This window comes from Pelodiscus sinensis, chromosome 31, assembly GCF_052426305.1.
Source record: "Pelodiscus sinensis isolate ZL-2025 chromosome 31, ASM5242630v1, whole genome shotgun sequence".
NCBI lineage: Eukaryota > Metazoa > Chordata > Testudines > Trionychidae > Pelodiscus > Pelodiscus sinensis.
Window position 1 is genome coordinate 7,764,703 of NC_143082.1, and position 14,096 is coordinate 7,778,798.

The following is a 14,096-nucleotide window of genomic DNA, read 5'->3' on the forward strand; positions in this document are numbered from 1 at the left end:
TGCCCCGCTGTCCACAGGTAACACTCCAGCGTGGCCCGCCTCTGTGAGGATTTTACTGCTCTGGGATGGAAGTGGGAAACGCCCCCTGAGGCCAGCTCAGGTCGCTGAGAAATCAGATCTGACTTTTTCTCTGCCCAACCCAGATCCATGGAGCAGGAGGCAGCAGCAGAGCAAACAGACGTGATTTCTGATCGCAACTCAGATGAATAGGCAAGCCCAGCTCTCAGCAGAACAGACATGCGCCAGCGCAGCTACAAGATACAGAAGACGCTGGCTGAAATTCTCTGTGTGGGAAGAGGCCTTGGCCTTGATGAGATGCACAGAGGCTGAAGCCAGCATTCCTAGGGGTCCTTTCTATCCATCTGAGCTCCTTGCAACATGGACATGCCTTAGTCGTGTGCTGCATGAACTTGTGGAGTGTCCATGGTGGATCCTACTGCTGGCTGCTTTTGGACACCTGCAGTAAGCGGAGGCAATGCCACTCTTTCCTTTCTGGGTAGTTTGGTAATCCTGTGAGTGGAAACTGGTGTTTAATCACTGATTTATGAGATTAGCTCAGTGGAGAAGATATGCTTTTTCAGGGCCGGCTCAAGCCATTCCTGCGCCCTGGGCAGCAGGCACGCGACGCATGCGCAGCCCCACCCCCCGGCGTGCTGTGCACCTTACAGCTGCGATCGGGTGAGCGGCGCCTGATGGCAGCTATAAGGGGTGCTGCTCAACCCCTGGCCCTGGGCGTGCGGTGCCTGATGGCAGCTGTAAGGGGCACTGTGCGGCCGGGTGCCCCTTACAGATGCCATCAGATGCCCCCCATAGGTTGGCGCTCTGGGCAGCTGCCCGGCTAGCCCCCCCCTTAATCCGGCCCTGGCTTTTATCCAGCTCCTGGGAAAAATTCCACAGCCTCTGATGGGGAGGTCAGACCAGTCATAGCAGTCCCTTCTAGCATCAGAGTCTGTGGACCAGAACTGGTGCATTTCACGGTAATGAAGAAACATGAATTATGGTGACATGGTTTTGGTTACTCTAGTTTAAATGTTGCCTTCTGCAGCCATTCCATTCTGAACCACTAATATGTGGGGGGAGATTTTGTGCTAGTACAGAAATCTGATACTTTTTATGGCCAGTAAATAATGAGGTAACAATTCTTAGAAAATTCCCAACTGGGTTTATCTATCAAAGCAGGAATTTTGCCCAAATTGTGATGGTCCTCTATACAAAGCTCTGAGAAAGGGGAAGGGGGTGCTGTCTGGATAATATAAACGCACACACGGTAGGGTGCTTGGCTTGGTTTCCAGAAGAGAAGTTTAATCTAATTTACATATTCCTAGGTACATTAATAACCAGAATATGCCCAATGAAAAAAGTTAAAAGGTAAATTCCCTCCAAGCTCTGCTCAGCTTGGGATTCCAAATAAAAATGAATGCTTGTTATTTCTACACAAAACTAGAGTTAAAAAAGTCGAGGTTCTATGCAGCTAGACATAAAAAGCAACAGCGCCCAGGGCTGCATGGAGAACATCCAGGTTCTCCTGGAGACAGCTGGCAACCAGCACTGTTGCTGTTTTGGAGTCTGAATCGGCAGGAAGAGTGTTAGCAGCACTCAGAACTTTGCCAGAGAACCCTGGAAGTCCACACTCGCTGTCATGCCTCCTGGGACAGACCTGGCTGGGATTCACATGCCTGAACTCAGTCAGGAGTTTACTCACCCACCCTTCAAACTGGTGGGGCAGGAGGTCGCACTGCAGAGACCTTAAGACATTCTACAATCGAAGGCTAAAAAGGACAGGAAGGCAGTGTGTAGCCTAACGCCACTCCTTCCGCTAGTGTTGGGTCACCACTGGGCACTACACAATCTCAAGTGAAATGGTTAGGACAACTGGAGAGCAAGGAGTTGGGGGAGGGAAAGAATGAATGTAGACAGGACGAGACAGGTGGAGGATCAGTAAATCCATGACTTGCCATTTAATGAGTGGGATGAAGTTGACCAACGATGCATTGTCTGGGGGAAGGGGATGGATAACATGCAGCGCAACCCAATCAGAATGGACTCTGACAACTACGTGAACTAAATTCATCATTGTCTAAGGAATTGAATATACATTAACTCTAGGGCCATATACATAATTAACAACATTCACCACCACAGAGTTGCTTTCTCCTCTCTCCCCCTCTCATTATCGATGGCCTGATGCACTGTCACATTTGCAATTCTCATCAAAACCTGAATCATGACAGAGCAAATGTGTGCTCCCCCTCCCTGCGATCAGAGTCTCTGGACTAATCTGCATTCATTAGAAGTAAAGAGGGATCCCCACAACCACCCCCTTTTGCAGGGAGTTCCCGTTCCCAACTGGGAAAAATAAATCTCATTTCACACCCTCCCTTTACGACGGGAGCATGGCTTAAGCGTCTCAGGATTCTGTGCAGCCTGCTTCATAGGAGCACCAGTTGAGTCCAAGCTCCCGTCTGGAATGGCCGTCTCCCCCAGGAGAATGTCTTGTGTCATGTAGTGCTCAATGTTGCCCCCCTGCAATGTGAGTCAGTACAGGGGAAGCTGGACTCCAGCTGGACTCCAGGAGGCTGCAGAGCCCAGGAGTAAGAATTTTGCTATCCCCCCTCCGTAACTATCTGCAGCAGAGTCCTTCAGCTTGTTCCTTTAGAAACGTGCTTGTTCAATAGAGGGGCAGAGGGACGCTGGGAAGCGGGCTCCGTTACTGGGCCTCAGCGACGGCCTGCACCTCGGGGGCCTCTGGCTCACTGCGCAGGGGGTCTGCTTTGGAGAAATTCATTTCAAGGATGTGTCGCTGGAGATGCCGCACCCACTCTTCCTGGATGGAGAGAGGGCCCTGGAATTCCACCTCGCAGAACCTACACCCAGGGGAGGGGAAAGGGGAACAGTATCAGACCTTGCTTATTTATTTCTATTATGGCTTCAGTTGGGACCAGCCCCATTGTTCTGGGCACAGCAGCCCAACTCTATGGAGCAAACAAAGGGGAAAGGTGATGCAGACAAGTGCAGTACATTGGGGATCTACTTAATGAACTGTCAGGACTTTGCATTGATTGTCAGGCATCTAGAGAAGCCAGCGTAGGGGGAAGCAGCTACCACTGGCCTCAGCACTGAAGAAAGAAATAGCACTTTCTGGAAACCAAACATTCCTTTAAATCCCACACACGGCAAATGCTGTGAAGGAATTTAAAAGGAAGGGTCCCTTAGCCAGGCCTGTTTGGTGCTGGCTGTGAATACACAGGAGGAAAGGCGCTAACAGCAGGCTGAGGGAAAGCCACTGGCATTAGGAATCATTGTGAAGAGATACCAAATGGCTCACACAGGGGGACTCTACTGCACTGTCACTGCCCTTGAGAGGTGCAGGGGACTGGCTGCCATCTAACACACCAGATTGGGAGCATGGATCCTTCACTGCAGACATACCTGCACTTCAGAGTGTAGATGTTACCCACAAACTTCACCAAGGAGGTTTGCGGAGGCCTGGGGACCAGTGACGGCACCGGTCTCATCCTGGGAGGAGGCTGGCGAGTCTCCTCCATTTTTTGCTGGAAGTCGCTGGCCTCCTCCTCTCGGGAGAGGGGAGTCTCTGGAGGTTTGGCTTGTCTTCGTTCAAACTCTAGGGCAGAAGAGGCATTTTCAGAACACAGCATCACAGGCCACAAGATTCACTGAATCATAGAACAGGAAGGGACATCGAGAGGTCATTACTTCAGTCCTCTGTGCACTTGGTATTATCTAGACATCCCTGGCAGGTGTCTGTCTAACCTGCTCTTAAATAGCTCCAGTGATGGAGATTCCACAACCTCACCAGGCAATTTATTCCAGTGCTTGACCACCCTGACTGTTATGTTTTTCCTAAAGTCTAAACTAAACCTCCCTTGCTGTGATTTAAGCCCATTGCTTCTTATCCTACTCTCAGGGTATGTTAACACACAATTTTTATTTCGATAGAGCTGCACATTTGCATACTTCCTCCGGGTTTTTTTCTGGAAGACGCTCTTCCGGTATTTACCTGTGTCTACATGTGGCCGGATTTTGAAATAAACCCCTATTGTAGGAGAAATAAGGAGTTTATTTTGAAATTCGGCCACGTGTAGACACGGGTAAATACCGGAAGAGCATCTTCCAAAAAATAACTGGAGGAAGTATGCAAATGTGCAGCGCTATTTGCATCCTTCTCCCGAAATAAGAATTGTGTGTAGACACATCCTCAGAGATTTAAAACAACAATTTTCCTCCCTCCTTCTGGTAACAACTTTTTATGTACTTGAAAAGGGTTATGTCCCCTCCCAATATTTTCTTCTCTAGGCTATACAAACCCATTTTTTCCCCTCATAGGTCATGCTTTCTAGACCTTTTGTTGCTCTTTTCCAGGCTTCTTCCAACTTGTCCACATCGGTCCTGAAAGATGGCACCCACAAATGGACACAGTACTCCAGTTGAGGCCCAATCAGGGCAAAGAAGAATGACTTCTTGTGTCTTGCTTACGGGACTCCTTCTAATACATCTCAGAACTATGTCTGCCATTTTTGCAACTGTGTTATATTTATGAGGTCATGGGAGGCAGTTTCAAAAGCTTTAGTAAAGTTAAGGTATATGACATCTGCTGCTTCCCCTCATCCACAAGCCTTGTTACCCTATCGAAGGAAACTATCAGTTTGGTTTGACTGGATTTGTTCTTGACAAATCCATGCCGACTGTTACTTATTACCTTATCTTCTTCCAGATGTTTGCACATTGATTGCTTTCGCTCTATTATCTTTCCAGGTACATAAATTAAGCTGACTGGTCTGTAATTCCCCAGGTTGTCCTTGTTTCATTTTTATAGATGGACACTATATTTGCCCTTTCCAGTCTTCTGGAATCTCTCTCATCTTCCATGACTTTTCAAAGATCATGGCTCAGATTGCTCCTCAGTCAGCTCCTTGCACATTCTAGGATGCATTTCATCAGGCCCTGGTGACTTGAAAACATCTAATTTGTCCAAGGTATTTTTAACTTGTTCTTTTTCTGTTTTAGCCTGATCCCACCTTATATTCACTGGCATTCACTATATTAGATGTTCAATTGCCATCAGCCTTCTTGGTGAAAACTGAAACAAAGTCATTAAGCATCTCTGCCATTTCCACTTTTGTTGTTATTTCCCCCCCCCCCCGATTCAGTAATGATCCTACTTGTCCTTAGTCTTCCTCTTGCTTCTAACGCATTTGTAGAATGTTTTCTTGTTTCCCTTTTATGTTTCTAGCAAGTTTGAGCTCATTTTGTGCCTTGGCCTGTCTAACTTTGTCCCAATGTACTTGTGCTATTTGTTTATATTCATCCTTTGTAATTTGAGCTAGTTTCCATCTTTTGTAGGATTCTTTCTTTTTAGATCAAAGATCTCCTGGGAACCAGAGTGGTCTTGTGTGATACCTCCTCTCTTTCCTACACAGTGGGATAGTTCGCTCTTGTGCGCTTTGGAAAACTCACAACTGTTATCAATTGCTTTTCCCCTGAGATTTGCTTTCCGTAGAATCTTACCTACCAACTCCCTGAGTTTACTAAACTCCACCTTCTTGATAAGACCTCTGCACCCCATCCCAGAGACTGGCTGTATGATCTCACCACAGGCATCATGTGCAATGGAGGCTTGACCGCCCCCAAACCTCCTGCTGCCTGAGAAAAGTGGTTGAACCAGTGGCAGATTACCACATGGGACCACGGGACCTGTGGCCAAGGGCCTGGGCTAATTTGGGACCCAAGAAATCTCTCCCCCACTGCAGTGGGGACACAGAGCTCTTTCAGTCCTGGGGCTGCAGTGGGAGGGACAGAAAGGAGTGAAGGGGCTCAGAGGGAAGAGGGACTGGAATGGGGATGGGGACATGGACAGGAAGGCCACGGATGGAAGCAGGGAGGGACTCTTGGCCTGGGGCTCTAGCCAGGGTTGAACGGTCCACCGTGGTCCTGGCCGGCGACAAGCTCTCATCCCCTGCCTGTGGCCCTGATTGAGCTCTCACCCCCTGGGGAGGGCTTGGAGAACAGCAAGTAGGGCCATGGGCTCGGCCAGAAGAGGCAGGGCAGAGAGGTAGCCTCCCCAAGAGGAAGCTTCACCCACCACCCATGGATCCCACCTCTCCTCCTCCAACATCACACAGTGGATTGGCTTTGAGGGAGAGGGGGGGACAAGGAACACAGGATGGGCTAATCCTGTGGGCTAATCCTTCCCTCCCTTCCCTTCCTCCCTCTCTGGGGGAAGCGCAGGAGGTGCAAGAGCCAGACGAGGGTCTCCCAGGCTTTGTCAGCCTACAGCACCCCGAGGGAGCCGCCAGGCAACAAGCGGCTGCTTCTAACTCACTGTTGATGTTCTGGCGATGCTCCTCCACCTTCACCAGCGACAGCGGAGAGGTGACCATGGGTCGCTCGCTGCTACTGCCCCCATCCAGAAGTTTGCCAGGCTCGTTGTGTCCCATCTCACCCACTAGGCTCTTGCTCATAAGCGCCACAGCGCCCGGCTGCAGGCCCAGGGGCAGCCTCTTCCCTGGGCCGTCCTGCTCCCGTGAGTGGGATGAATTGCGGAACTTTTTGGTGAAGGGCCGGCCCCCCTGGATGTAGCTGCGATAGGCTCCGGCCTTCTGAGGCCTGTGCTTGATCCACTCGCTCAGCGTCTCGATGGGGGAGCCATTCACACACCACTCAGTCACACCAAACTGCCGCAGATGAGCCCGGGCATGGCTGGCTAGTGCCTTGCGGTTCTCGAAGTAGAGGCCGCAGAGCTCGCAGCAGGCTTCACTGGCTAGGAAGAGAGCAGGGAGTGAAAGCTTGCGAGGGGCCTAGGCAGCAGTTGGCAGGCAGGCGGGCACCACCCAGCAGCAGGAAGGCAGAGACACACTGAAGCACTAGGATCCAGCAGGAAGAAGCAGATTGCTCCCTGCCATGAGAGGGGCTAAACTGCCTGTGCCATCGGGTGGTCACACTGGAGCTCAGCCAGCTCCCTCTGAGGGCTGGTCTGCTCTGGGAGGATACTTCCCAGTGCAGGTAGACAGGCATGTGCTAGCTCTGATTGGGCTGGGTAAGATCTGATAAGAAACAGTCAAATAAAAAAGTCCCATTCAATCACATCATGTAACGGCAGACAGCTAGAAAGTGACAAGTTTTTAAAGAGCTTGTATACAAACACTAGAAGTCTAAATCATAAGATGGGTGAACTAGAGTGCCTTGAATGAGCATATTGATATATTAGACATCACAGGAACTTGGTGGAATGAGGATAATCAATGGGGGACAGTAATACCACGGGACAAAATATATCAGGACAGAACAGGTCATGCTGCTGAGGGAGTGGCACTATATGTGAAGGAAAGCAAATGATGTAAATCAAATTAAGTAAAAATCTTCAGCAAACCAAACTGTTCCATAGGAGCCCTATGTGTAGTAATTCCATGCCATAGTCTCATATATTTTAGAAATGTGCATCTGTCCATCAAAAAAAAAATAAAAAATCAAGAACAGACTTCAAAGAGAAACTGTTGAGCTACAGTTCATCTGCAAATTTGACACCATCATTTTAGGATTAAACAAAGACTGTGAATGGATAGTCAACTACAAAAGCAGTTTTTCCTTTCTTGGTGTTCACACCTCCACATCAGCTGCCAGAAGTGGGCCTCATCCTCCCTGACTGAACTGACCTCGTTATCTCTAGCGTTACTTTTGATTGATACTCTTTTCTTATGCCTGTATATTTATACCTGCCTCTGAAATTTCCATTACATGCATCTGACGAAGTGGGTCTTTGCCCACGAAAGCTTATGCTCCAATCAATCTGTTAGTCTATAAAGTGCCACAGGACTCCTTGTCGCTTCTGAGAGTCTGTTTGTTCATCTCCTCCTAAATAAGAGCAGGACCACCAAATCTGGAATGCATCTTCCTCTTCTCATTGCTTAAAGCAAGGCATGGAATTGGTCGTGCCAAGACAATGGGACATGACTGGAATTAGACTGTTTCTCATCAAAAAGAAAGGGAGGGGTCTGGTAGCAGGAATGGTTATATTGTGTGTGTTTCCCTCCCAGCCGGGAGACATGCACCCCCCCCATTGGCTGTGCCCGCTGGAGCTGCAGCGGCCATAGAGAAGCACTTCTCACCTGGCCCCAAGCTGGTGAGGTGAGAGGGAGTTGGGGCAGCCTGCTCTCCCAAGGGCAGCATGCAAACTGAGCCCTTCATCCCCAGCCCCACTCCAGAGCAATGATTTAAAAGAAGAAAAACAAAAGTTACTTGAGTTAAGGACAGGGATGAAAAATTAGGTTAAAAATGTAACTGTATAACCACTAAAAAGCTTTATATTACCGAGCCCACAGTACATGTAATCTAGGGTGTGTAACATATGGTGGGGGTGGGGGTGGGGGAGGGCCGGCTGGGCATGCCACAGGCAGGGGCTGCTCCAGCAGGTCACGCAGGGCTGCAACAGCCCTCTGCCCGGTGCTCCGGCCCCTATCAGTTAACTTTTTACATCCCTAGTTAAGGCCGAAGCAATGCCAGGTAAATCCTCTAGTAAGATAAATAAATCCCATTAGCAGTAGGGATTAATTATGGATCATTTAACCAGGATGGTGATAATGGCCTTGAAATGCTAAAGAAGATTAGAGAGGCTATAAAAATAAACTCGAATAATGGGAGATTTCAACTATCCATAAATTGACTGGGTACACATCACCTCAGGACGGGATGCAGAGATAAAATGTTGACATCTTACATGACCGCTTCTTGGAGCAGCTGGTTCTGGCACCTACAATACTCGGTACAGCATAGGATCTTGGCAAAGAGGTGAATATGGCTGGACTGCTTGGAAATAGTGACTATAATATAATTCAACTTAACATCTCTGTGGTGGGAAAAACACCACAGCAGTCCAACACTGTGACTTTTAATTTCAGAAAGGGGAACTGCACCAAAATGAAGAGACTAATTAAACAGAAATTAAAAGGACAGTGCAAAAAGCAAGCTGCATGGAAACTTTTCAAAGCCACCACAATAGAAGCTCAATGTAAATGCTTATTTAAAAACCATAGTAAGAGAACCAAAAAAGCATCACCATGGCTTAACAACCAACTAAATGAAGCAGTGTGAAATAAAAAGGCGTTTAAAAGTGGAAGTTAAATCCTAGTAAGGAAAATAGAAAGGAGCATAAACACTGGCAAATGAAGTGTAAAAATATAATTAAGAAGGTCAAAAAGGAATTTGAAGAACAGCTAGTCAAAACTCAAGAAGTAATAGCAATTCTTTTAAACACATCATAAGCAGGAAGCCTGCTACACAACCAGTGGGGCCACTGGATGATCAAGATGCTAAAGGAGCACTCCAGGACAATAAGGTCATTGTGTAGAAATAAAATGAATTATTTGCATCAGTCTTCAGGAGTGAAGGTGAGAGGGAGATTCTCAAACCAGAGGCATTCTTTTTAGGCAAATCTGAGGAATGGTCGAAGGTTAAGGTGTCATTACAGGAGCGTTGGGAATAAATTAATAAGCTAAATAATAATAAGTCACCTGGACCAGGTGGCACTCACCCAAGAATTCTGAAGGAACTCAAATGTGAAATAGCAGAAATACTAACTGAGGTTTGTAACTTGTCATTTAAATCTACTTCTGTACCAAATAAGTGGAGAATAGCTAATGTGACACCAATTCTTAAAAAGGGCGCTAGGGGTGATCCTGGCAATTATAGGCCAGTAAGTCTAACTTCAGTACCAGGCAAACTGGTTGAAACCATAATTAAGAATGGAATTATCAGACACACAGATGAACATGATTTATTGGGGACAGAGTCAACATGTTTTTTGTAAAGAGAAATCATGTCTGACCAATAGAATTCTCTGAGGGCATCAACAAGCAAGTGGACAAGGGGGATTCAGTGGATATAGTATACTTAGATTTCCAGAAAGCCTTTGACAAGATCCCTCACCAAAGGCTCTTAAAGTTAAGTAAGTTGTCATGGGATGGGATAGGAGGGTTGGGAATAAATTAATAAGATAAATAATAATAATAATATCCTCTCATGGTCTGATAACTGGTTAGAAGACAGGAAACAAAGGGTAGGAATAGATGGTCACATTTCAGAATGGACAAAAGTAACTAGTGGTGTCCTGCAGGGGTCTGTACTAATACCAATCCTAATCAACGTATTCATAAATGATCTGGAAAGGAAGTAAACAGTGAGGTGGAAAAATCTGTAGATGATACTAAACTGCTCAAGATAGTTAAGACCAAAGCAGACCAGAGCTTCAAAAGGAGCTCACAAAACTAGGTGACTGGGCAACAAAATGATGGATAAAATTCAAAGTTGATAAATGCAAAGTAATGCATATTGGAAAACATAATCCTAACTCTACACAGAAAATGAGGGGAGCTAAATTAGCTGATACCACTTAAGGGAGAAATTTTAGATAGTTCTCTGAAAACATCCACTCAATGTGCAGCGGTAGTAACAAAAAAAAAAAGCAGGCTACTCCCTGGAGCTTTGGAATCATTAAGAAAGGGATGGAGACTAAGACAGAGAATATCTTATTGCTTCTAAATAAATCCATGGTATTCCCACATCTTGAATACTGTGTGCATGTGTGGAAAAGATATATTGGCATTAGTAAACGTTCAGAAAAGGGCGACAAAAATCATTCGGGGTACGGAATGGCTGCCATATGAGGAGGGATTACTAAAATGGGACTTTCCAACATAGAAAATTGATGATTAAGTGGAATATGATAGAGGTTTCTAAAATCATGACTATCTTAGAGAAAGACAATAAAAAAGAGCTATTCACTCCTTTCCCAGAGTACAAGAATTAGGGGGGCACCAAATGAAATTAATAGGCATCAGGTTTAAAACAAATAAAAGGAAATGCTTAACACAACAGAGGATGGATTACTTGACAATTGCCTGTTCTGTTCACTCCCTCAGGGGCACCTGATATTGGCCACTGTTGAGAGACAGGATACTGGGCTAGACAGACCTTTGGCCTGACCAAGTCTGGTTGGTCTTATGTTTACAGTGGTGTAGCCCCAAATAGCCCAGGTGGTCAGCTCCAACTAGCCATCTGGGTATACCAGATAGTCAAGGCAAGTGTGTATCCAAGTGTCTAGCTCAAGCCATTGCCTGTGCAAACCCAATTGCACTGCTGTTGTGAGCTTCAGCAGAGCTAGCGTATCTGTCTACCTGTGCTGGAAAGCCACTTCCAGGTTCAGTGTAGATATGCACGGGTAAGGACTCAGAACTTCCTCTAGTACTAGGCACGCTGCTCGTGCAACCTGCAGCTTTGTGGCACCAGATGAAAAGCTCGGAGCAGTGGACTCCCCAGACCCCTTCTGCTCTCTTGGTTCCTGGGCATGGGGCAGCAAAGGAGAGAATGAATCAGGAAATCTCTCAGTGCTGGAAAATGTTAAACACCCCAGCAGAGCTTTCCACCCGTCCACGGGGCCCTGGCATGGCTCCCTACTGTAGGGCTCTTTGCCTTCTCCCCCACCAGGATGGGGCCATGCCTCAGATCTCTCCCTCCCCCCAGCCCCACTTACATGTGTGTGCGGGCTTGTCATGAGCCGCCTTGGCTTTGAAGGGGAGCTCGGTCTGGATGTAGGTCTTCTGCTTGACTTCACCATGGCCCCCAAGCCGCTCCTCCTGCAGTGGCCGCTTTGTGGAGATAGGAGTCAGGAAGCCCCCGTGGGGTTTGCTGGTGAGTGGCGAGAGTGGGATCTCCCTGCTGAGACTAGAACCTCCAGGGTTAGGCTTCCCCGTCCTTCCACCCAGAGAGGGGAGGGACATGGCCTGCAGCATTTTCCCAGGGGATTTGGGAACTGCACCTTCCTCGGCCATTGGCTTGAGGGACTCTATGCTGGAAGCATGGGGCTCCTTCTTGATCATACAGGGCTTAGACTTCTTCTTGAGGATCTCCCGCAGTGTGTCAATGGGGGAGCCATTGACAGACCATTCAGTCACACCCATCTGGCGCAGGTGGGACCGGGCATGGCTGGACAGCCCCTTCCGGTTCTCGAAGAACTCGCCGCAGAACTCACACCGGATGTCTCTCACAGGGTCAGCACGGGAGGCTGCAGGGGCAGAGATGGAGAAAGGAGTGCCTCGAGCCCCCCAAGTGGCAGCCCAGCTGGAGTCCTCAGACTGGCACCACCCCATAACCCGCATGCTGCAGATCTACCAACCAAGGTTACTGCAGCCTTCTATCCCTGACACCCAGCAGTATGGCACCTGAGGATCCCAAACTACGTTTCCACCACTGTCACATACCCCCCATGAGAGAGAAGTGTTGTTCCCAATTAACAGCCAGGGAACCAATGTGCCCAGAGTGATCAGTGGCAGAGCTGGGAACCAATCGCAGGAGTCCTGACTCCCAGCCCGCTGCTGTAGCCCAACACTGCTGTGTTCTCTCCTCCTCCCTCCCCTGCTCTTGCCTACTACGGCAGGCGATCACTGAGCTCGGTCACCCCCCATGCTGGCAGGAATGTTGCTGCTCACACTTACAGAGGTTCAGAGGGGACAGCTCTTCCCGTGGAGACCAGGCCCTGTCGGATGGATGGGGCTCACCATGGAGGTTCCCAGACATCATCTCTCGCTTGATCTCCATTCTCATTTGGTCTTGTTTCAGCTTCTTCTGAAAAGAGGGAGGCGCCATCCCTGGAAACATCTTCCTGGCTGTTGGGGGTGGGGAGGAGGTAGGAGAGTGTCCCATGGGACTCCCTGGCTGCTGAACCTTCTTGGGCATGGAGGGCACATGAATTTCTCCTGGGTTGCGGAGCTCCAGCGATCCCATGTTGCCGATGACGGTCTTGGTCATGGCTTTGTGCCCTGGGGTTGGTGGATTTGTGGTGCTGCCCCGGGACTGAGCTCTGCGTTTGAGGATCTCCCGCAGTGTGTCGATAGGGGAGCCGTTGACATACCATTCGGTCACCCCCATCTGGCGCAGATGGGACCGGGCATGGCTGGAGAGCCCCTTCCGGTTCTCGAAGTACTCGCCACAGAACTCGCACCGGATGTCCCGCACAGGCTCTGATCCAGAGGCTGAAAGAAGGAGTAAAGTGCATTGACTGCAGCACTTGGCAGGCACGGCCCTACGCTGCTGGGGCACTGAAATATTAGCAGGGCCAATCCCCCCAACAGGGCAGCCCAATGCAAACACACTGTGCACCAGAAGACAAGACAATGGCAAAGCTGATCTCAATGAAAGGAATCAAACCATCAAACGATCCCTGGGAAATGCGATAGACAAGGGCAGTGCAGGGAGGACAGAGCACATGGGGCAGGCTTTGATGGCAGGGGCAGAGAGCAGGCACTCAGTGAGCCTAGCCACAGCCACCACTGTGGCTAAAGGTCGCAGTAGGAGCTGCGGTCCAGGCCTGGGAGAATACAGTTACTTCAGTGTCTTCTTTTGTGTGCATGTCCTGCTTGCCCATGGCTTTGGAGGCGGGTGTTCATGTGTGTTGCATGCTGAGGGAAGGAAGGGGACGAGCAGGCATGCTAGAGCCCGGATGAAGACATATATTCCACACTTGTTTGAATCTACTTCCCACAGACACTGGAATGAGCTGTCTAGTTAGCCTGGTCACCCAGGAAGGTATTGTGTGCTGGTTTGCTGTCCACCCAGCAGCTACACCAAGTGTGTCCTGTTCCCTCTGGACTAATCAAAATGCTGAGCACTTTTCTTTCAAACACAATGGATCTTAACCCCATTTCCCCTTGGCTTCTGCAGATCTCCTGCCTGCAGTGTGATCCAGGAATCCTGATTTCACAGTGCGTGCTTGGAAGGAGCAAGAGGAATAAAAACATGAAGCAGTATATATATTTTTGCCACCATAAGCAAGCTGCGGTCTGAGCCATGCAATTTCCTGGAGGTAAATGCTTAGCGGTGAGTGGATGCAATTTACAAATTGTCTTACAGGCTGCTTGAAATGGGGAAAGCTTAGCAGCCAATCAGCATTACATCACCAGTTTATAGAGAAGAGAGTGCACAAACTAACCTCAGTCTTTATTATCCCTCCCCGTTTGGAGGGGAAAGCAGAACCCACCCCCTTTTTTGCACCAAGTTAAGGGGAGAATAGAAACAGAAACCCCCACCCA

General features: G+C 48.5%; 1 protein-coding gene across 5 annotated transcripts in view; it reads right to left on the reverse strand.

The window, feature by feature from the left end:
* Positions 1-1,928: 1,928 nt before the first annotated feature.
* The window catches only part of WIZ (WIZ zinc finger), a 166,099-nt gene continuing 153,931 nt past the window's right edge, over positions 1,929-14,096 (reverse strand). For 3 of the 5 annotated variants that reach the window (XM_075902128.2, XM_075902129.2, XM_075902130.2), the window contains 5 exons: positions 12,504-13,040; positions 11,543-12,073; positions 6,341-6,778; positions 3,430-3,622; positions 1,929-2,864 (listed from right to left, as the gene is read on the reverse strand). In XM_075902128.2, coding sequence (XP_075758243.1) covers positions 2,708-2,864; positions 3,430-3,622; positions 6,341-6,778; positions 11,543-12,073; positions 12,504-13,040 — 1,856 coding nt within the window. In that variant the 3' untranslated portion in view covers positions 1,929-2,707. The other 2 variants (XM_075902132.2, XM_075902133.2) reach the window with 2 other exon arrangements.